Source organism: Cygnus olor, chromosome 1, assembly GCF_009769625.2.
Source record: "Cygnus olor isolate bCygOlo1 chromosome 1, bCygOlo1.pri.v2, whole genome shotgun sequence".
NCBI classification, from domain to species: Eukaryota; Metazoa; Chordata; class Aves; order Anseriformes; family Anatidae; genus Cygnus; species Cygnus olor.
Window position 1 is genome coordinate 176763216 of NC_049169.1, and position 23195 is coordinate 176786410.

The 23195-nt window shown below is 50.0% G+C and overlaps 1 protein-coding gene across 4 annotated transcripts; it reads left to right on the forward strand.

The window, feature by feature from the left end:
- Nucleotides 1-1182: 1182 nt before the first annotated feature.
- Nucleotides 1183-5517, forward strand: PCDH8 (protocadherin 8). 4 transcript variants are annotated; one of them, XM_040540908.1, is made up of 3 exons: nt 1183-3650; nt 3795-4005; nt 4486-5517. In XM_040540908.1, exons 1-3 carry the CDS (start codon nt 1239-1241, stop codon nt 4857-4859), a joined length of 2997 nt encoding a protein of 998 aa, XP_040396842.1. In that variant the 5' UTR covers nt 1183-1238; the 3' UTR covers nt 4860-5517. The 4 variants fall into 4 exon arrangements, with proteins under 4 accessions (XP_040396842.1, XP_040396852.1, XP_040396861.1 ...); XM_040540918.1 differs by having other exon boundaries at nt 3798-4005; XM_040540927.1 differs by having other exon boundaries at nt 1183-3509.
- Nucleotides 5518-23195: the final 17678 nt, after the last annotated feature.

Consider the following 23195-nt stretch of genomic DNA (forward strand, 5'->3'; position numbering starts at 1 on the left):
CTCATCATCGTTTAGTCAAAGAGTTATGGCAGTGATTGGGAATGAATAGGGGGACATAATGGATACATGTGGCGTTTGCTCATTATATTCAACTTAGTCCAACTCCTCTGTGGAAACTGTTCAACTTTCTCTCCCTTTAGCCTGTCATAGTGAAATAATACAGACATTGGTTCCTCAAATGGGATAGCCTGCCATGCTATTATATTTCTGCAGCTAACGAGGGCTTCATAAGCCTTTGATACAGCCTGATCTTTGAAACCTTTCCAAATCTCCTCAAGCTTATGCTAAATCCTATTTGGAACTTTTTTTTCTGTCTTTCTTTCTTTCTTTCTTTTTTTTTTTTTCCCTTTCGCCTGCTAGTGCCCCAGGCTTAAGAAACGCGGGCGGTGACATGCATACTAAAGCATGCGGGGACATCTCCTGAAAGGCGACTTACAGCGCGGATCACAGGCTCTCACGCGAGGAACACACCACCGCGGGCGCGGATGAGAAAACGACCGAAACCCCCCCGGCCGCGCCCCGCTGAGCCGGCCGGCGCCCGCCCGCACCCTCCCGCGGACCGGCACGGCACGGCACGGCACGGGATGGGATGGGATGTCACGGGATGCCACGGCACGGGATGTCACGGCACGGGATGCCATGGCACGGTATGGGACGGGATGTCACGGCACGGCATGGGATGTCACGGCACGGGATGAGGTGTGACGGCACGGGATGTTACGGCACGGCACGGCACAGCCCACGGCAGCACCTGTCCGCCGCCGGGAGCCTCCGGAGGGAAAGGAGGGAAAAGGAGGGGGAGGAAAGAAAGAAAGGGGGGAAAGAGAGAGAGAAAATAAAAAAAAAAAAAAAAAAAAAAAGCAGAAAAAAGAAATAGAAAAGCAGAAAAAGAAATAAAAAATAGGGGGGGGGGGGGGGAAGAGAAAATACATAGAAAATAAAAAGCGGAAAAAAAATGGGAGGGGGGAAAAAAAGAAAAAAAATGCCGAAATCAGCCCCCCGCCTCGGAGAGTTAGCGCGAACAAAGGCGGGCGCCCCGCGCAGCCCGCCGCCCCGGCCGCCGCAGCCGCCCCGCGGAGGGGGTGTCCGGGCGGCGCCCCCCGCGCCGCTCCCATTGGCTCCTCCGGGCCGCCATTTGCATAGCGCCGTCTATTAAAGGCGGCGCCGGGGCGCGGAGGGGCGCAGACGGCGGTGGTGGGTGAGTGGATCCGCGTCCATCTCTGCGCCCCGCGGGTGCCATGGGCCCGCTGCGGCTGCTGGCAGCCAGCTGCTTGCTGGCCGTGTCCCGCTGCAAGACGGTGAGGTACCGCACCGACGAAGAAGGGGCTCCGGGCACGGTGATCGGCACGCTGGCCGATGAGATGCCGGTGAAGGCTCCCGGGGAGATGAGCTTCCGACTGATGCGGCAGTTCAGCAACAGCTCGCTGGTGCGGGTGCGGGAGGAGGACGGGCAGCTGAGCATCGGCGAAGCGGGGCTGGACCGGGAGCGGCTGTGCGGGCAGGCCCCGCAGTGCGTGCTGGCCTTCGACGTGGTGAGCTGCTGGCGGGAGCGCTACCGCCTGGTGCACGTGGAGCTGGAGGTGCGCGACATCAATGACAATGCGCCCCGCTTCCCCCGGGCGCAGATGACACTGGAGGTGTCGGAGAGCGCCGCGCCTGGCACGCGCCTCCCACTGGAGGTGGCAGTGGACGAGGATGTGGGCTCCAATTCCATCCAGAGCTTCCAGGTCTCCCTCAACAGCCACTTCGGCGTGGAGGCGCAGACACGGGCGGACGGGGCACGCTGTGCCGACCTGGTGCTGCTCCAGGAGCTGGACCGTGAGCGCCAGCCCTCCTACACCCTGGAGCTGGTGGCCAAGGATGGTGGCAGCCCAGCACGCTCGGGCACAGCCACCGTGCATGTCCGTGTGCTCGACGCCAATGACAACAGCCCCACCTTCGCCCGGGGCTCGGTCACGGTGGAGCTGCCCGAGGATGCACCACCTGGCTCCCTGCTGCTCGACCTGGATGCCGATGACCCTGATGAGGGCCCCAATGGGGAGGTGGTCTACGCTTTTGGCAGCCAGGTGCCCCCTGAGGCACGGCGGCTCTTCCGCCTCGACCCACGCTCTGGCCGCCTGACACTGGAGGCCGCTGTGGACTATGAGCGCACCCGCACCTACGAGCTGGACGTGCGTGCCCAGGACCGTGGTGCCAGCCCCCGTGCTGCCACCTGCACTGTCATCGTGCGCCTTGCCGATGTCAACGACAACGCGCCACGTATCAGCATCAGTGCCCTCCGTGGTGCCGGCAGCGCCGCTGGCGTGGCCTACGTCAGCGAGGCAGCGGCCAGCGAGAGCTTCGTGGCCCTGGTCAGTGCCTCCGACCGTGACTCGGGCGCCAATGGGCAGGTGCGCTGCAGCCTCCGTGGCCATGACCACTTCGCCCTGCAGCGTGCCTATGAGGACAGCTACATGATCGTCACCACAGCAGCGCTGGACCGTGAGCGCATCCCTGAGTATAACCTCACCGTGGTGGCTGAGGACCTGGGCTCACCGCCCTTCAAGACCGTCCGCCAGTACACAGTGCGGGTAAGCGATGAGAATGACAACGCACCACTCTTTGCCAAGCCCCTCTACGAGGTGGCCGTGCCAGAGAACAACCCCCCAGGTGCCTACATCACCACTGTGGTGGCCCGAGACCCCGATCTTGGCCACAATGGTAAGGTCACCTACCGACTACTGGAGACCCAAGTCATGGGGGCCCCCATCTCCACCTATGTCTCAGTGGATCCCGCTACTGGGGCCATCTACGCCCTTAGGACGTTCAACTATGAGATACTCAAGCAGCTGGACCTGAGGATCCAGGCCACTGATGGAGGCTCCCCGCAGCTCTCCAGCAGCACTCTTGTCAAGGTGAGGATGGTGGACCAGAACGATAACCCTCCGGTCATCATCCACCCAGTGCTCACCAATGGGTCAGTGGAAATCGGCGTGTCCAGCAAGACCTCCCGTGACTCCCTGGTGGCCCAGATCAAAGCTCGAGATGCGGATGATGGGGCCAATGCTGAGCTCACCTTTGCCTTCCTGGAAGAGCCCCAGCAAGACCTTTTCACCATCAACCCAAGCACTGGGGACATTGTGCTGAGGGGCGACCTCTCTGAAGACCTGGGACAGCTGTTCAAGGTCATCCTCACTGTGACAGACAATGGCAGACCCCCTCTGGCCACGACTGCCACGGTCAACTTCCTGGTGACTGCCACTGCTCCTTCCAGTATTCAGGAGGTAGCCAAGCCCAGCTCCTGGGAAGGAAAGGCTTTGCAGTGGGACATCCCTCTGATCGTGATCATCGTCCTGGCAGGCAGCTGCACCCTCCTCCTGGTGGCTATCATCACCATCGCCACCACCTGCAACAGGCGCAAGAAGGGGAACGAGATCAAAAACAGCACCTCCTTGAAGGAGCAGATAGACATCTCCCACCTGGAGAAGGGCCGGCAGGAGGACAGCAGCCCGAGGGGAAATATGTTTGAGGTACGAACCTTTCCCAGCAAAACCTCTTTCACCAGCCCCGACCCTTCTCCGGCAGCCGAAGAGATCTCTGCTGCCGAGAGCAGCAGCGACAGCGCTGGCCTCTACGAGGGTCAGAAGAGGCTCAGAGCACCCAGCGGGGAGGTAAGATCCTGCCATGTCCTGGGAAGGGGAGGGTAGAAGGAGGGGTTTGTGGATGAAGGGGGGGAGGATGTAAATCTCAGAGATACAGTTCTGATGTCAATTTACCCTATACTTCTTCCCTCTCCTTTGACCCCCCCACCCCAGCAGGGTTTTGCTGCTGCTCCGAGCTTTGGCAAAGAGACCGCTCCCCCCGTGGCCATCTGGAAGGGGCACTCCTTCAACACCATCTCTGGCCGAGAGTCAGAGAAGTTCAGTGGCAAAGACAGTGGCAAAGGCGACAGCGATTTCAATGACAGTGACTCGGACATCAGCGGAGATGCCCTGAAGAAGGAGCTCATCACGCACATGCAGAATGGTAAGGAGTCAGCCCCCGCTCCCATCCGTCTGGACAGATGGACAGGGAGGTGCATGGAGGGACCTGTTAGGGTGCTGCAAATAGCTGGGGCTGGTGGGGAAGGGAACCTGATACTTCCCTCCAGAGCTGCCTGACTCAAACTGCCTGCCTCTTCCAAGCAGGCTGCTAAATGCTGGTTTCTCTCCGCACCGAGCATCCAGCGTAAATTAGCAGAGCTGGAAGTGCTTTAGAACTGTGTGCTTTTTCTTTTTTTCCCCTCTCCAAAAATTTTCCCTGAAAGTTGAACTGTGAGAAGCGCACGTAGTAAAATGACGTAGCCCTACCTTCCCCAGTGTGCCTTTTCATTGCGCCATAGAGCATCGCTTCCCAACTCCCGCTGTCAGCACAGCGCGTTGAGTCATCCCGTGATTGATAACTCTGAGGATTACGGATGGCACGGGTTTGTTCCTGCAGTAACCACAGGTTTCTCGCTCCCTCTAGGTCTGTGGGCTTGTACAGCTGAGTGCAAGATCCTGGGTCACTCGGACCGCTGCTGGAGCCCGTCCTGTGGCCGAGCCAACCCCCACCCCTCTCCCCACCCGTCGGCACCCCTCTCCACCTTCTGCAAAAGCACGTCCTTGCCCAGGGACCCCCTCCGCAGGGACAACTTTTACCAGGCCCAGCTGCCGAAGACAGTGGGGCTCCAGAGTGTCTACGAGAAGGTGCTGCATAGGGACTTTGACCGGACGATCACGCTGCTCTCCCCACCGCGTCCCGCACGGCTCCCTGACCTCCAGGAGATCGGGGTGCCCCTCTACCCAGCCCCCTCGACTAGATACCTGGGTCCCCAGACTGACACAACTGAGAAAGTGTAGCCCTACCCGTCCCCCAGCCCCATACATGTCCCCACACGCACACAACTCGGTTGCTCCTGGGAGCCTTTAAGTTATTGACCAGATCCGGTGTTGTACGTGTAAATATGCAAGATGTGCCTTAAAACATGAAGTTGTTGGGAAAGATTTCCAATCACGTCGGTACTGTTTGGTATTTGCAAACAAACAAAAAAAAAAAGAATTGTTTGTAGTTAATGTAATTTTTATGAAATGTGCAGTATTTAATTTTTTTTTTTCTTTTGATGTTTTCTACATTATTTTTTTTTCAATTTTGGTTTGCCCATGGCCTGCCATTTTTGTAGTGTTTTTAACCTGTACAGTGTGTAATGTAATGTTTGTACATAATGAAAAATTGGTTATATTTTTATATAATAAAAGATCAAAAATGGGAATTCTTGCCAAAGGAACTGTCTGAAAGACACAATAATTAATAATATCCTGAATATGTAGAATCTTGTAAGGGAAATTCCTCTTTCACAGTATAATAACCTAAGCAACCCAGTGTACTGAGAAGTTTGACTTGCCAAATGTGACTTGTATTTCTTGAGTCTGTGGTCAGTTTAAATGTTATTTAATTGACTTTGGTTCCTGTAATCTGTGTCACTGATAAACACTAATAAAGGTTTTGTGATGAGTTGGAGGGATCTGTCCATGGATTTTTGTGCTTCAAACCTTGTACGTCTTCGCAGCTCAACAAAACTGTTTTATGCAGAAAAATGTGGGGGGGAGGAGTGTGAAGGATGCTTCCTCTGGTCTCACCTGTTCCTCATCTCCAGCACCACCTCACTGGAGATGTAGCTCTAGAGTTTGTAAAGATGGGGTGCAGAGAAAGGAAAGCTACATGCTAGAGCTGGCCTTTGCTTTTTGCTGCCTGGGCTGAGCTCTTCCAGCCTGATCCTCTGCTGGTGGTAATCAGTGTAACTTGAATGAAACTACGTCAGTCAGCTGAAGCGTTCATGATGCGAAAAACGTCTTTGCATCAGCAACCACTTGAGCGCCTTGCTTTTTCATATGGCTAAGACTGCTTTGGGTAAAGCTGCACAGGTACTGTGCTTATAGGTTTACACATGGTTAAAGCGGCTGTACCAAAAGAGAGTAACTTATGTTTGAGTTACATACACCTGTCTATATACCAAGAGAAAAAGTTTTATATTTGTGCATACAATAGAAAAAATAGATGATTACGTTGAGATTCTCTGATATATATTTTGCCTCTTTCCAGTAATGACAAAGATCTGAACAAAAATAATAATAATAATAATACCTAGTTTAGAAATTCCCTCCCCTCAAAGCTTTCAAGCAAAAAGCAGACATCAAATCTTTCTGCAGAAATCATGAGTGGAATAGCATTTAATGAAACAAACAAGCATGTGTTCAAAACTGCTTATACCAGTGATAATACTTATTTTAGAGTTTTAATATTAACATAGACATTTCTGAAAGGAAGAATTGCTCCTCACTTTGAGTATATAACTTCACATTTTATATATGTCAATAATCTAGAAAATTGTACGTGACAAAGCTTTGTTTTTTATCATTAGTTTTTCAATTAGATGCCCAATTAACATGGTGCATATATATATAGAAGATGACTCACAAAGAAAATATAAAGCCTTCTTAGACATAAACAAGGCCTTATTAGACTTTGTAAGCAGAAAACAATATCCTGCCTGCGTGTCACTTAACAGAGAGAAATTTCCTTTCTCCCCTGACTTCAGCTTTCTCAAGCATGGCAAGGGTGGCAGAGCCTGACCAAGTTTTCATGCACACTCTCTGAGTTTTAGCAGGGACTTCATAAAAGACTCTGCATGAAGAGTTGTGGTGGGCAGAGAGCATCAGAGGCTCTGTTGTCGTGCACGTATCTGAAGGGGATTGATATCAAGCTGCTGCAAGACGAGACTGGGAAGCAATGCCTGTGATAGAGTTTTTATGATCAGGAGAATGGACGAGACTGGTGATTTATCGAAATGTGGTAGTAAAAACCAGGATGCATCTAATTAACTAAGAGGGTCGTCTTGGTTAAATTTAGAGCTGAAGTTGGGGCTGAAGGGTTGGTGCTGAGAAGGAAGGCTCGGAGCCTCTCTGCCAGCTAATCATCAGTGATTCAGAGCAGCAAGCCCACATGAGGAGTAATTAGTCGTAACTCTGAAAGCAGAGAGGAAAAGGCTCTCTGCCAAAAAAGGAGGGCAGTCTGATAAGCTAGTTCTTCATGATCCAGTTGGAATGCCTGCGATACATACCGCAACACCTTCAAAGCAAGTCCCTAGGCTCTCCTGGCTTGGAGGTAACTGCTGCTGTAGAGTGGTTGAGTTGAGGTGCCCAGCTCACGCTCTGTGTCTGCAGCACAGCCTCTGCACTTCTACAGCATGCTGTAATATTCCTCTTTGTCTGGCAAGGAATTTGGGCCACCTGAAAGTGAGGCAGTCACAGAGTGGGGGCAAAAAAAACACCTATTCCTGCTCTCAAAGCAGCCTTTTGGCATCTAGTCTCATCAGAGTATGGGTTTGTCTGGTCTGGGGTCCTGGGTGCGGCCAGTAAAATGTGGGGTTCATCTGCCAAGGTTGAAGTTCAGCATTTCAGTCTGAGCCACCCCCTTTGTGGTGACTCTCTAGTTAGTGAGAATTCATGGACCTCTTCCCGAGAGCTTCATGTCATGTCTTGGAGAGGAGCAATGGGGACAACTTAGGTGAACCACTGAGGCTCCTGTTCTTCACTTTGCCTGCCCAAGCTCCTTTAACATTCAGATGCCTAAATTAGGTAAGAGAAATCCCCAGGATCCCCCAAGTAACAGCATAAATCATCCAAAGTGCAGATGAGTGGAGATGGGGATCCAAGGCTTAGCTCCCAGGCAGGGTCCTTGAATCAAGTGTTTGATTTGTTGATGCTATTTCACTGTGTATGTCGTAGGTTTTTTTCCTTTTATTTGTTAATTAACATAATTGATATTTTTGCTCTCATACTTCAGAAGTTTATGCAGGCCTGTCAATTAAACTCCATTTATTCACCAAGCATGGTGTGGCATCGGCCCTATCACTGAACCCAAGCCCGCTCCCACAGAAGTCTCCGGTAGCCACCTACCAGAGGTGTAGAGATCTTCAGAGAGTGGAGATACCTACTGGTGGCATCAAGCCTGGCTACACGAGACCAGCAGACTCACAACTAGAGGCCAATGTCCAATTTCTTTAGCAACAAGGGAGAGGACTAAAACAGCACAAGCACAGAAGTGTTTTCAGTAGTATCTACACAGCTATGACGATGCAGGTACAATACCCTGGAGACCTCAGGCAAGGCACAGCAGGGGCAGCACTGCCTGCTTTTGGCACTAAGAGAGGGTTGTCAAGGGAACTTGACTGAAGACTGACCGTATCAGCCTTGATCCGGTACAGCAGGAGAGATCTCCTGCATGGTTTCTTATTCTAGCTAAAGACAAGCAATGCTAAAACATGTAAACACACCAAGGAAACAAGATCTGAGATGCCTCCTGTGGTATTTAAAAAAAAAAAAAAAAAAGTCAAGTTCCCTCTGACCTGCTTTCTCTCCTATGACTCCTGAATGCTTTCAAGAGGATGTTGTGTCTTTACCAGTGTGCGATGGATTCAAACACCACCCACGAGGTGCCTAATTCTGGTTTCTGCAGCACAATCTCCAGCTGCAGGACCAACAGTAAAATGGGGTGGCAGCACTCGTGCTTGTGAGAGGATATGCCTGTGACCTCCAGGACGGAAGATTTAATCCCATCATCTCAGATAAGACATATTCATGTTTCCATGACTCGTTTGCCACCAGCACCCAGGCAATTCTCCTGCCCGAGGGCTCAGAAGCACCATACAAAAGCACCAAAACTGGGTTGACTTGTGCACATTTAGCTCACCCAGTGGTCAGGCAAATGTCAGATGCAGTCAGGGAGGGGGCGAACTGTGGGAGGACCCCTGTGGAAGAAGGCAGGACTGTGCTTTTGGGCAGCAGCCAACAATTAGATCAGCCTATATGTAATGTAAAACCTCTGGAGGTTTCCAGGCAATTTCAAGGTTGGCCAAGGAGGAACCTAACGCTTTTGGATGTGTTAAATGCATAGTAGCACTAGTGATACAGCCAGCTCACTCCCCAAATGTTACCTAAGCCCAAATCTAGGTTGAAGAATGTGGACTGGTAACTGGAGAGAGGAAAGTGATACTTCCCTCCATATATACCAAATATAGGTGTTCCTTATTTAAGAGGAAGCTTTGGAGAAGCTCCCTGGAGGTGGGTTTCCCCCTCCTTAAGAATCCTTCCATGCACCCATCCTTGCTGATAGGTGCAAGAGGCCGGTTTGGCACTCCCTGCCCTGTCTGTGGTGCCTGTGGCGCCTGTGGCAGTGGGATCCCCACTGCTCTCAGGGCTCCTAGGGCATGCTGCCCATCTGATATTCGTAGCAAGAAAGAGCACTTCCAAAGAGCTCACAAGCAAAGCAGAGAGATGGAGACAATGTCTTGGGGAGGTAGGGATGCAGCGACTGGGAGGGGGCTGGTTTCAGTGGTTTGTTCCATGCTGTGGGGAAGGTGACAGTCCTGGGAGCTGAAATAGAAAGGGGGCAGATGGCCACTGAATTGAGAAAAGCAGCTTTTTAGCCTGCAACAGGCAAAAGCCACTCATGAGTCAGCTGCTGCTGTGTCCTGCTGGTACTTTTGGAGCAAGGAGGACCTGTCGGCCTCCTTGCAAGGTAGGGAAGTAACCGCGTATGGTGCCATAGTCAAACACATATAAAAGATGTGGATTTTTTTTTGGCAACTCCATCATGCAGATTTGAAAACAGATCTCTGTTCCAAGCCTGGTTTTCCTTCGTTGCCTTCACCCATGCCGCATAACCAGGGTGAATGTGCTGGAGGCCAGAGGTGGACTCCCCTTCTGGGTGACTTCTTCCGATCTCTACATTATCTCTCCAGCTACCTTCAGCCATGAAACTGCTGGCTTACAGCTTACATGTGCTTCTTAAACCATCATATTGGACCTCAGCAATAAGATTTTCCATTCACATTTGTCCTCTGGGTTACTTGAGTGCCATGGGATTTTGGCATTTCAGTCATGGCATGAGCTCACAGGTGGTTTCAGAGGCCGCAGTTCTCACCATAGCAAAGCCATGTCCTGGTTTTCTTCCAGATCTATAACAGGCACATAGCAGGAACAGCCTTTCTGCCCACCACAAATGGCTGGGCACCAAAACTTTTGCAGCTTGCCAGGGTCTTGGGGTGGATGGCCTTAAGATGAGTGCTAGAAATGACATTTGTCCCTGTAGGTCTCTGCCAAGCTGCCCCTGCCCGCCTCCACCGTCCTGATCCTGGGACCACAAGCTCTGTGGGCAGCTGCTGTAACCCCAGCCGTGTGCTCCATCCCAAGGGTGTGGAGGGCCCCAGGGGCAGAACCTCCCTCTCTGTGTAGAAATGCTCCCCATGGCTGAAGCAAAATGCTTCAGGGCTAGCGTGAATTTGCTTCTGCAGAAAGAGGGGAACTCTGTGGGAGGTTGGCAGAGGTTGTGATGATGGACAACCCTGTAAAACTTTGACAGAGTGAAGAAAGGACAACAGCTTCCTCCCTTCATGTGAACAACTCTTCTCCCTCCCACTCACTGTGAAAGGAAAAGAGTTTGGTGGGACAGGAGAGAGGGGCCCATGTGATATGGAACTAAGCTGTCTGGAGGCTGTTGTTTTTGAAGGACTCTCCCCAGTGAAATAACCAATTCTATCTGTGCACAAAACATAACAAAGGCTCCTCAGCTTACTTCATCCTTTCTGTTCATTCAAAACATGTCCACTGGATTTGGAAGAAATTCAAGACTCTCGACCTTCCAAAAGCCCTACAGCAGACACTAAAAGCAGAGAGACTGGACAACTAGAGAACAGCACAATGAGGCACCTCCACAGATCAAGATCTTAAAATCGTGTTTCCCTACAAACTTGTTACTGCCTGAATCACTGCATGTGGGAGAACGGTTCATTTGTTGTGTCCCTCTGCCCCAGCAGCCCCTGGGCAGGACATCCCACCCCAGCTCTTTGCTGCAGCTCCTGGGCAGTAACTCACTGAGGTCTCCTCCCTCCCCAGAGCTCAGTTTCACTGCTCTACCACAGATGTTTCTCCTCCTTCCCTTGGGGGCTAGACCACTACAGAAATGGCATTCAGCCAGGGCTGGTGGCCTGCTGTGACCTTTGCCTGTTCGAGTAAGGCACGATAACAAGAGATCCGAGATACCCCTGAACGCACAGCAGGGCGGGATGCTAATTAAAACAGAGTTACACTACCCCTACCATTTGCAGGTTCGTATCTCAGAGCACTTTATGGAGGCCCAGGAGGGAAAGGAACATGTTCAAGGCAACACAACGCATCTGTGAGAGAGCTGGGACTAAATCCAAATGCTTTTTGTCTAAGCATCAGCACACAGACTGGCATAGACGGTGAATCCAGGACGAGACCAGCAGGATGCACCAGTGGCAGAAGAAGGCCAAAAAACACACTTTCAAACACTTCACTTGAAAGGAAAAGAGGATCCTGCCTCCATCCTCGCTCACCCATGCTGGCAGCAAACCACCACTGTCCAAACTGCCTTTATAAGGGTCCCTGTGGTCCCTCGCTTTGCCATCAGGTGGTCACAAAGAGGTTCAGTTCACAGCTTCCAAATTCTTGGATGTGTTGGACCCAGGGTGGCCAGGGCTCTGCTTTTTTTTTACCACCCTCCCATGACCTGGGTTTTATTAGCAGTTATTTATTTTTATTTATTTAACTACCTAAACTGATTATCCATGTAACAACTTTAATCAATTATCTGTGGCAAAGAACTTCTCTGCAACTTAATTAGCAAAGTTCTTCCCTGACCTAGCGATATCTGATTGCATCATATAAGAGCTTAACTTTGAAATGGCAACACAGTTCATTAAAAATAACTAATAGCTGCAGGGTTTAAAGATGTAAATGTTCATTTTCTTAATGAGAAAAAAAAGGGCACGCAGACTCTACCTGTCTATATTCATTATACTGTGTCCACATGGGATGACTCACATTTGCAAAACTCAAGTTTAATTAACATGCTTATTTTTACAATGATATTTCTCATTATAATAAATTAAATGTTTAAACAGCCAGTGCAAACATTTTGATCCAAGACAAAAATGCTTGCACAGTGCTAGTTTAAGCATTTAATTTATTATAATCCTTTCCATAACAAACGCCTTAGAAGTTGATTTTTTTCACAGTGAAAGGCTATTAGTATTATTTCCTCTGGTAATGTTTAATCCAAGACAATCAAAAACATAAGGCGTGAACAAAATTGGACTGGAAGCAGCGATGATAAATGAGATAGCGAAGGAAGCTGCCTCCGTCGGTAGCTGTGCCGGAGCCTGCAGCTGGTGCCAGCTCTGCGGCGAAGCTGCACCCTGGCAGGCCTCCTTGTCATTAGGAGCTCATATACAAATTAATCAAAGCACATCGACTGATCCGAAGCATGCCTGGTCCCCAAAAGCTCCATCACCTCCGTACACACCCCCAAAAAAAAAGAATATATATATACGTTATTATTGAGTGTACCCGGAGGGGCTTCTTTCTGAAGGGCTCCTCCAAGTCGGGGGTTGCTTTCTTCTAAACCAGCCCCCCAAAATCGCCCGGGGAGGGGGGATAGATGTGGATGCTGATGGGGAGAAGCGCCGGAGCCGCTCTGCCCCCCGGCCCCCCCCTCCGCCCGGGTCCCTGCCCCCGGCTGCGGCCGCTAGGTGGGGATGGAGGGACGGCAATCCCTGCCCTGCCCTGCCGGGGGCACGGGGCTCTAAAATCCCCCCCGATTTTAACCCAAACACAGCGGTAAGAGGTGGACGCCACGAATCCAGCGTCCTCTGCTAAGCTGTGATTTCTTGCAAGATTTAGAAGCTCTCTGGTTAACGCGGCTCCTGATTTTTACGGGGTTTCCAGCCCGGGTACGGGATGTGAGGCTTCACACCCACCACAGCAGGGTCCAGCTGCTTCTTTTTTAAAAGCTTCTGGCTTGGCTTCTGTGTGGCCAGCTTCCTCGGGGCAGGGTGGTTGTCCTTTCCCCTTTGGCATAAACTCACTGAAAACTGCGTTGGTCCCCAAAAAGGTCCCCAGCTGAAGCAGCTGGCAAGCTCAGGAGAGCCACGGTGCTCCCAGTCCTCCCAGCCCAGAGGTGGTGGAAGCGGTGGAGATGTTCCAGTGGTTTCCTTCCTGCCACAGGACACAGTTTGCACTGGGATACCCACACAGGACACGCTGCAGCATGGGGGCACTTTGGGGAAGGAGCCTGTGGATGCTGCAAGGCAGCCACATGGCCCCACCGGGACAGGGACATGAGGTCCTCAAGCAGGGGAAGAGGCTGGGACAGCTGAAGGTCAGACTGGTCCCACCAGCACCAGGACCGCCCCCCCCCAGGGGAACAGGGAGAGCAGGAAAGGAGGATGGCAGCATCAGGACATCTTCCTGACCCCAAAGAAAGGCCCCATCAGTTGTCCTGCCACCACCTCTGCCAACCTCCATCTGACATTCCCTGGGGTCTGTACCCCTAGGAGATACCTCCCACACCCCCTCCTGGAGCTGGGCAGAAGGGTCAGGGTGGGGAAAACCATCCTCACCCAGGCTCTGAACTGCACCCAGGGGCGATTCCCACCTTTGGGGACAGGCACACAAGGACCTGGGTCCCCAGCATAAAGCCACCAGTGCCCAGAGAAGCTCCCACACTGCCCCCATGGCCTGGAGCTGATGGCAGCTGTATGGGATATTTTGGTGATGCTGAAGAGTTAGTCTGTAAGCCACTCCAATTTAGTACATAATTAAAAAGTATATGACTTGAATTAATAAAAATAAAGCCCTTCAGGGAGTCTAATTAGGCTGCGAAGAGCATTCCCAAAACACAGCTTGTCAATCAGCTTGGCCAGTTGACAAGCTGGAAACCAGCTGATAATCCAAGCAGAGCCAAATCAGCAATGGAGAAGAGAAATCTCCTCTGGACTTACCTAGGATGAAGGATCGCAACAGTGATTTTGAAAGTAATGGGCAATAAAATATTCATGGACCAGTTGCCAAGTCTCCCCAAACCACCGAATTAAATTCAGGGGTTGCACAAGGGGTGACAAATATTCTGCCAGAAGATGCCCATTTATTTTTCACTGCTTGCTGCTTTACAAATCACTGCTTTCACAAAAAAAGTAAATAAATAAATAAATAAATAAGCTCAGCAGATTAATAAAGTGATACCACTCTTTAACTAATTGTGAAATGCAAAAAGGAAAGTGATTTAAATCGTACAATGGCCATTACTAAAATATCCACTGAGTCTGGAAAATTGAGGGCGCAACATTCTTGCCCAGGAAACTCGAAGAGCATCTTTAAGTAGGCCACAAATTGCCTTGGGTATTTCTTGGAGTCCTCAAGTTTATTCATGTATTATTTCCTCCGTTGGATATTCAGTATATTTTTCCAGCAGGCAAGAAACCGGGGCTTCTGTGTATGAGTTTCATCTGCTCAAAATGTGAAAAAATATAGATCCCCTTAGCACATCCTGCTACAGTAGAAGCAAAGTGTAAAGGAAAAATTCCAAATATTTTTTTTAAAATATTTTTTTAAAAATAAAAACACAGAACTTTTTCCTCCCTAAAAGGGATTTGAAGAAAAAATTGGGCTACAGATAGGTCTAGACTTTAATTGTCGAGCTGCCTGAGAAGAATTGTTGGCCTGAGGTCATTTTAATCAGGTTGCATGTCAGCTTGCAAAATCTCCAAATTAGCTTACAGCTCCAGGAGAGAAAGATGTTTTTATTTCCTGAAGAATGCAAACAGATTGTTGTGACATGTTCTCAGTCATCATGACAGATCAGATCCCTGCTTTGTGCTGCGAGCCGAGGGAGAAGTCAGCCACTTCTCTGGCTTCTTCTGAGATTTGGGCATCTCCCAGTTTGTCAGAGACGGTGATGGAGTTTATAGAAATCCCTCTGAAAGTGAGGTTTATATGCAAAGACTCTGATAAAAGAGATTGACCTTAATTGGGAAGCAAGTTTCTTTCACAATTTTAACAACCTCCGGGCCTTCCTAGCAGTTTGATGAAAGGGAAGTTGTGAAAAGAAACAATCTGTATTTATGCAGAAGGAACTATCATATCCTGAGCTGTGCAGAGAGTGACAAGAAACCGACTCATCCTTTTAAAAAAAGGATTAGTTTGCCATTTTCTTCCCGAGTTTGTAAAAAGTAAGTCTGTGGGTGGATTTCAAAACAGGCTGAGTACTTTAGTTGGGTTTAAGGCAGCCTCTGAACCTGTATCAGGCTCTGCACATTGCTGGGGAGCAGCTGTCCTGGGATGGCGTCCCTCCAGCCTGCATGGTGCCAGTCTAATTCAGTCCCTTGGCACCAGCATGTTTGAAGGCTTTTTTTTTTTTTTTTTTACTTCTTCATTTTCAGCTCTTCGTCTGCATCAGCAAATGGCTCCAGTGGGGCCACAGAGGGAAGGTGAGGCAGGGGGACAGGAGCAAGGAGGTGACTACCAGGGAGACAGGTAACGAGCTGGAGGTGGGATGCAGCTCACCCATCTGGTGACCACCCAAGGTTACAGGTCTGCGTCTGAACCAGTGACCAGTACCTTCTAGAGTGAAAGAAACAGGTCTCTCCGAATGACAATTCCTCCTGCCTCTAGCTGCTGTCTCTTTTATATACCTCTTTTAGGAAAAATGAATCTATGCTGGGCTGTCCTTGGTAAGGTAGCCAAGGGTTCGGTGCTGCCAGGCCTTTGAAACTGGCTAGAACAAGATATCCAGGAATGTCTCTTGGAGACAATGCCTTGGTGGCAGGAGAAGACTGCATTTCCCTGTCCCCACTTTTCCTTCTGTGGTTCTGCAAGTCAGAAGTCACCACTGTACCTCTCTGGGTAGGAGCTGCCAACTTCTTTCTCCCAAAGGCCTCCACATGGACAGCAGAAAATCTTCATCTTCCCTTTTGTGCAAGTTTTAGAATTTTTTGTTGCTGTTGTTGTTGTTCTCTGGCTCCCTGCCATCAGCTCTGGTGGGACCCAGGGCAAGGCAGCAGTGCCACGCAACCCAGACATCGGCAGACCGCTAATCCCAAGGGACAGATCCCTGGGGTGAGATTCCCGCTGAAAATTCTCCAATTAGGCAGCTTACCTCCCGCCTTGCCTCCGCTTAGCCACTTCAGACCGAACATATTTTATTGTTCAGCCTTCTAGTTAAATTGCTGGGAAGCTCTGGATGGAAGAACGCCCAGATTGCAGATTCAACAACAGAGTCCAGTGCAGTGGCTTTTGCTTGGTTTTGCTAATAAACCTGCAAAATGAAGCTGTTGACTCTTCTTTCATCAGCGTCAACCCCACGAGGTACAGCCATGCCTGGTGATCAGAGCAAAGGGCTGGGCAAACAGGTCTGGAGATCAGCTCTTAATGAGCCGCACGGCCAGCGTGTTTCACTCGGGGCTCTTGACCTCTCTGCACCTCAGCCAACTCGGCTGTAAAAGTGGCCGAAGGGTGTGCTTGTGGAGACTGGCTGCAGTTGAGCCTCGAGTCCAGATTTTGTCAGTAAACACGAACTAAAAAAAAAAAAAAAAAAAACCAATTTGAATCTGTGGCAACCCAGCTCAAATGTCACTGGGATGTCAGGCCCTGCCACTGTCAACAGTGCCAGTCTCTGGGGTCCTCCCATTACAATGTCAGAGCAAATCTAAGCAACACCACTGAGATTTACTCTATGGTTAAAAAAATGTGTTGCAGACAACCGCACAGATGAGGGGATAATGAAGAGAAGTCGTGCCCAACACACACACATTTGTCTGCTCCCATGAGATGCTGTGGCTGCTCTCATAATTTAGAACAACCAAGACCTTTTTCCCCTTAAAATGGGACTCAGAAACAGCACAGATGAGCCAGAGCTGCTAAGCTGGTGCTTCATGGGGGCGGTAGTGAGGAAGAGGAGAGGCACAGAGGAAGAGGAGAGGCATCATCCACTTGTATTTACATGAAGAGAGGTCAGCCTTGCACATGCTGTTGACCACAGCAAGCTTAGTAAGACAGAACAAGAGACTGTTTTCAAGCAGAGCCAGAGGAGCACATGGGATGCAACCATGCTCCTGCCATGGCAGAGCCATTTGCTTCCATACCTTCTCAGCAACTCGTCATCAACTCTTCCACCAGACAGCCATGTAGAGATAAGACTCCTGAACCAGAAAGCTCTTCCCTGGGCATCAACAACAGTCCCAGCAGTCCTTCTCCAGGTATCTCAACAATATCCTGCCCTGCACCATGTAGATATACCCAGCCAACCATGGGTTGAGAAAGGCCTGAGGTTGACAAGCGTCTTATAAAGCCTTCTCCATACCAACAACCTACCACTCATAACCCCAGATGCCCTACAAAGTGTCCCTTAGTGACTGGCATCTTGTAGTTCTGGAGGAGAGGTTGTCATGAGGCACCTTCTGGGGTCAGGGAGGTGGGTATTTGTACAGCTTTTCCACCATACAACATGCTGGGGTCACTGCGGGTGGCTGGGTGTGGGCCCAGACCTTCAGAGTACAACAGAGATCTCTGTTCTGTTGTAAGGATCTTTTCGCCAAGGATATTCCATCCCCCGAGGAAAATATGCTAACAGGCTTTAAATAATTAAACAAATCACATCGCAGGCAAACCCAAGATGATCTTTAAAACGCATTATCCTAAGAAGTCAAGAGAAATGCTCAGCACTTTACACCTTCCTCCAATCTCTTCGCACATTAACTAATTCATTGCACAAGGGACCACCCAGTTGCATCTTGACCATGGAGTGACAGCTATACCAGCAACCTCCGTCTCTAAAACCAGCACTACCACAGCTGGGGGCCAGGTTTCTTCAGAGCAAACAAGTACAGGCAGTGGGGAACAAAGCTCTTTTCATCGAGCCAAGCTTGCAAGGCACACAGCATCCCCACAGAGCCACCGGCTGCTCCCAGGCAGAAAGGGCAGACTTCGCTTATGGCAATGAAGCTCTGGGGTGGCTGCAGCCAGCTTCCTGCAGAAGCAGGGAGACACATCTAGTCATGACTGGGAACAAATCTGGCTTTCCATTTCCAAGGAAATCAGTTTGAGCATCTCCTCTTGGACACCAAGGCCATGTGTGGAGCCATTTGTTCCTCAGGGAGGGCAAGACAGAGGAGTAGTGAGGTGGTCCTGTCCACCTCCAGTACCATAATACTGCAGAAAATTTACCTAAACAAGACCTCTCTGCAAATTAAATATATTTTTTTTTTCTACCAAACAGCCCCCAGATTTCCCAGAAATAAGTCATTGCTGTCTCTCTAACACCATGCAAGGACAGGTAAGCTCCTTAGGGCAGCAAGAGCAACATACGCCAGCAAGAAAACCTTGCTGGCAAGGACATGGAGGCCACCTCCACCCCCTCTCCAATTAGTCTGGTTTCACACTCCTCAGCTCTGCCCCATGCAGTGCCACAGCCCCATATAGGCAGGCTATAAAGCGTGGAGCTTAAATTATTTGACAGTTCCCCTTTTAACAATTAGGGAAAATTGTTCACTATCCATGGAGCCAAGGAAAAAAAATCCCTGGGAAATAGGGCAGTACAGGGAGTTGCAGGGAATAAGGTCCCCAGCTTTTGACATGTTGTTCCTCAAACATTTTCTCCCCTTAGCCATCCACACAGGACGTGCTGCTCCTGATTTATCAAATACATTCACATCTTCAGGAAAGGAGATTATGCCCTAAATGGGCCAAAATCATTATTATTGCTGCTGCTGCTGCTGCTGTTCGTGGTGGTATGGTGGCAACAACAACCATTCTGCTAAATTTTCCAGCAAGACCTTACCCAACTCCTCCATGGTGTCCCAACTAAGCACAGAGTTCCTTGCAAGTACCTCCAAAGGTGCCTCATTGTCTCCCCTCAGACCTTTTCTATACGACTCTCCTTGGTTATGTGGCTGACAAGAAATCTGTTGCTGATGAAGCAGGTGAGTTTCCCTCCTGGCCAGGAATTGTCACCTCCCTGTGCCTCTTGCTTCAGAGTGGGTTTGAAGCATTTTGGAAGACAAACTCTCTCTGGCATGGTTGCACAGTGTGATCAAGTGCAGAGCTGGGCCCAGGGCTACTGGAACAGGGAGCAGAAGCAGCATCCCCGAGGACGTACACCTTCCCAGGTGGCATGGGGGCAAAGCCCTGCTCTGACATGCACGGCAGCTGGCTAGACAAAGGCCAAATTTGCCAAAGTTACCTCTACTTTTGAGTAAGTGATTTATTTGCTGCCCAGCTTCACGTGCAAAGGGTGCACTTTTGAAAGGTTCTCAGAGAGAATGCAGCTCTCACAGTCTTCAGTGGGGAGCAGAGAGGCTGTGGACCACCTAAATTCACCCTATTTGTCAGTGGCACAAAGTCTAGTTGGAGGCCAGTAGCTAGTGGAATATCCCAGTGATCAGTACTGGGCCCAGTCCCGTTCCACGTCTCCATTAATGATCTGGATGTTGGGACAGAGTGTGTCTTCTGCCAGGCTGTGGGCAACACAAAACTGGGAGGAGTGGTGGAGTCACCAGCAGGTGGTACTGCCATCCAGGGGGGATCTCAGCAGGCCACAGAGGTGGGCTGCCCAAAACACCATGAAGTTCAACAATGAGAAATGCACCAGGACATGCTGGGGGCACCCAGCTGGGAAGCAGCTCTGCAGCAAAGGACCTGGGGATTCTGGTGGACACCAGGCTCAATGTGAGCCAGTAATGTGGCCTTGCTGCTGTGGAGGCTGATGGTATTCTGGGATACAACAGGTAAAGCATGGCCAGCAGGCCAAGAGAGGCGATCCTTCCCCTCTGCTCAGTACCACACCTGGAGTGCTGGGTCAAGTTCTGGGCCCCCAGCACAGGAGAGACCTGGACATGCTGGAGAGAGTCCTGAGAAGGGGCACCCAGTTGAGGAAGGGCCTGGAGCACCTCTCCTGTGAGCAGAGGCCAGGAGAGCTGGGACTGCTCAGCCTGGAGAAGGGGAGGCTCAGGGGGATCTCACCCAGGGCTGTGAATCCCCGCAGGCAGGGGGCAAAGAGGCTGCAGCCAGGCTCTTTTCAGGGGTGCCCAGTGCCAGGCCAGGGGCAGTGGGCACCAAGGGGCAGGCAGGAGGCTCCCTCTGAGCACCAGGCAGCACTTGTGTGCTGGGCGAGCAGCTGAGCACTGGCCCAGGCTGCCCAGAGAGGCTGTGGGGTCTCCTCCTGGGAGAGCGGCACAAGGCGCCTGGATGGGGTCCTGGGCACCTGTTGTGGTTTAGCCCGGCTGGCAGTCAAACACCACACAGCCGTTCGCTCACCCTCCCCCCTCCCTCTCCGGGATGGGGGAGAGAAACGGGAAAGTGAAGCCTGTGAGTTGAGATAAAGACAGTTTATTAAGACAGGGAAAAGAATAACAACAATAATAATAATAATAATAGTATTAATAGTAATAATGTGTACGAAATAAGTGATGCACAATGCAATTGCTCACCACCCGTTGACCGATGCCCAGCCTATCCCCGAGCAGCCGCCCCCCCCCTCCACCCCGGCTAGCCACCCCTATATATTGTTCAGCATGACGTCAGATGGTATGGAATACCCCTTTGGCCAGTTTGGGTCAGCTGTCCTGGGTCTGTCCCCTCCCAGCTCCTGCTGCATCCCTAGCCTGCTCGCTAGCAGGACAGAGCGAGAAGCTGAAAAGTCCTTGGCTTGGTGTAAGCACTGCTCTACAACAATTAAAACATCAGCATGTTATCAGCACTCTTCTCATTCTAATCCAAAACATAGCACCCTGCCAGCTACTAGGAGGAAAATTAACTCTGTCCTAACTGAAACCAGGACAGATATCCACCCCTTATTCCATACCATTTATGTCATGCTCAGGTTACACTCTTTCCAATACCTTCTAATTAATCACCATTTTCATCTATGATATATAGCAACCATGGTAGCGATGACATACAGTGTTATATGATAATTAACATACTATAATTCAACTCATGGGCTATTCTCACCCAGTATTAGGTCCCCTTGAGGTACACACCGGACCTCCCCATTCTCTTGCATTACCCACCAAGTGCATCCAGGTCCCTGAGCAAAAGCAATCCCACGAATGGGCTTGCCTTTTCCTGAGGCGGGAGTAGCCCAGACTGTCTTACCCAGCATGTTTCTTACGTGCACTACAGGAACTTTATCCCCTTCTACAGTGCGTAACAGGTTTGATTGGGCAGGTCCAGCTCGGTTGGCAGATCCTCTAGTATTGACTAACCAGGTGGCCTTTGCCAAATGTTTCCCAATTTTTGAATGTCCCAGCACCCATTGCTTTCAGTGTAGTCTTTAACAGTCCATTGTATCATTCAACTTTCCCGGAGGCTGGTGCATGATAAGGGATGTGATACACCCACTCAATACCATGTTCTTTGGCCCAAGTGTCTATAAGGTTGTTTCGGAAATGAGTCCCATTGTCTGACTCAATTCTTTCTGGGGTGCCATGTCGCCATAGGACTTGCTTTTCAAGGCCCAGGATAGTGTTCCGGGCGGTGGCATGGGGCACAGGATATGTTTCCAGCCATCCGGTGGTTGCTTCCACCATTGTAAGTATGTGGCGCTTGCCGTTGCGGGTTTGGGGGAGTGTGATGTAATCAATCTGCCAGGCCTCTCCATATTTGTATTTCAGCCATCGTCCTCCATACCAGAGAGGCTTTGACCGTTTGGCTTGTTTAATTGCAGCACATGTTTCACAATCATGAATAACCTGTGCTATAGTGTCCATGGTCAGGTCCTGAAAAGTCCTTGGCTTGGTGTAAGCACTGCTCTACAACAATTAAAACATCAGCATGTTATCAGCGCTCTTCTCATTCTAATCCAAAACATAGCACCCTGCCAGCTACTAGGAGGAAAATTAACTCTGTCCTACCTGAAACCAGGACAGCACCCTGCGCTGGGGGGCCCTGCTGGAGCGGGGCTTGGGGCCGGGGGCCTCCAGAGCTCCCTGACAGCCTCAGCCGTGCTGTGGTGCTGTGAAACAAACATGTCATGGTCTCCATGGTCATTCCTGAGGACAAACCATCTCAAGAGAAACGAAGCTGTTTGTTCTTTTTCACTCCTGAGTTTAGTTTCTTAAATCTGATGCGTTTCTCCCAAAATAAACTCTTTTTAAATAAGTATCTGAATGCAGGTGAAGAAGTATTATAGACAGGATCAGAAAAGCCTGATGTAACAGATAAATGAAGGAACAGGGAGTAGGTGAATAGGGACTGAACTCACTGAAATCAACCCACACAAATGTCTCACAAAGGTAATGAAGGACAAAAAAAACAATGGCGTTTAAAGTGTTTTCAGAAGGGTGAGTAAAATACGTGTCTCAGGAGACCATATTTGTGAAAAACATCCTGGTTCTGGAGATGCCTCTGGGACAATCTCACTGGAAATGTTCTCTCAAGTCAGGTCATGAAATTATTAGAGGAATGGTGCATAGATCGAAAAATAGAAATACAGTTAATTTGTGGGTGCACTTGTTTAAGAAAAAGTCACAAGTTTTTGCTACAAAATGGAAAGGAACCTATCAGATTTCCCATAAAAGTGGAAAGAAGCCTCTGGGAAAGAAAGAGATTGATGCTACTAAGTTGTTTAAGATAATAACTACCTCCAAAGCACCAAGCCATGGTTTGAGGTTAAGAAAGAAAGTAGTCTATGAGCAATTTACACAGGATAGCTACAAAAGAGACTACATCGTGAAATGTAGGAATGAAAGCATGTAATGACAGCTAGTTATTTTATTTTATTTCTTTAATTCAAGGAAAACAGAAGGCACAGCCACAAGCTAAATTAGGAAGAATAAGATGAAGACATATGGGTGGATGAGACTCAGCCCTGGGGAAAAACAAATCTGCCTTCCATGTCCTGGGGTGAGGAAGAGCAAACCGTGAGGGGCAGTATGTCCTCACCCTCCCGCAGGAGAGAAGAGGAAGGATTCGGGCTGAGAGTGGTCCTTCCCCAGTGCATCTCAGGCCATCCTTTCAAGCGGGGCCAGCTCGGCTGCTCAGTGTGGTACTTGGTGTGGCTGCTGGGGAGGTACCCCAAGAACAGCAAAGGGGGATGCCCAGCTTCTCCTGAAGTACCAGAGCAAAGGACCTCACTGGGCTTTCCAGGGAGCATTTCACAGAAAAAAACAGTGGGTTTGGTGTTTGAAATTTCATGTGTTGCCAGCAGCTCACTGGTCAAGGAAGGGAGCAGTGTGTTGGCACAGCCTGTGCATGGGCAAGGGGGAGAAGGGGAAAAGCAAACCCCTGAGGAACACCACAATGTCCAGGGTAGCACACATAAGTATTATTTTATCCTTTGGC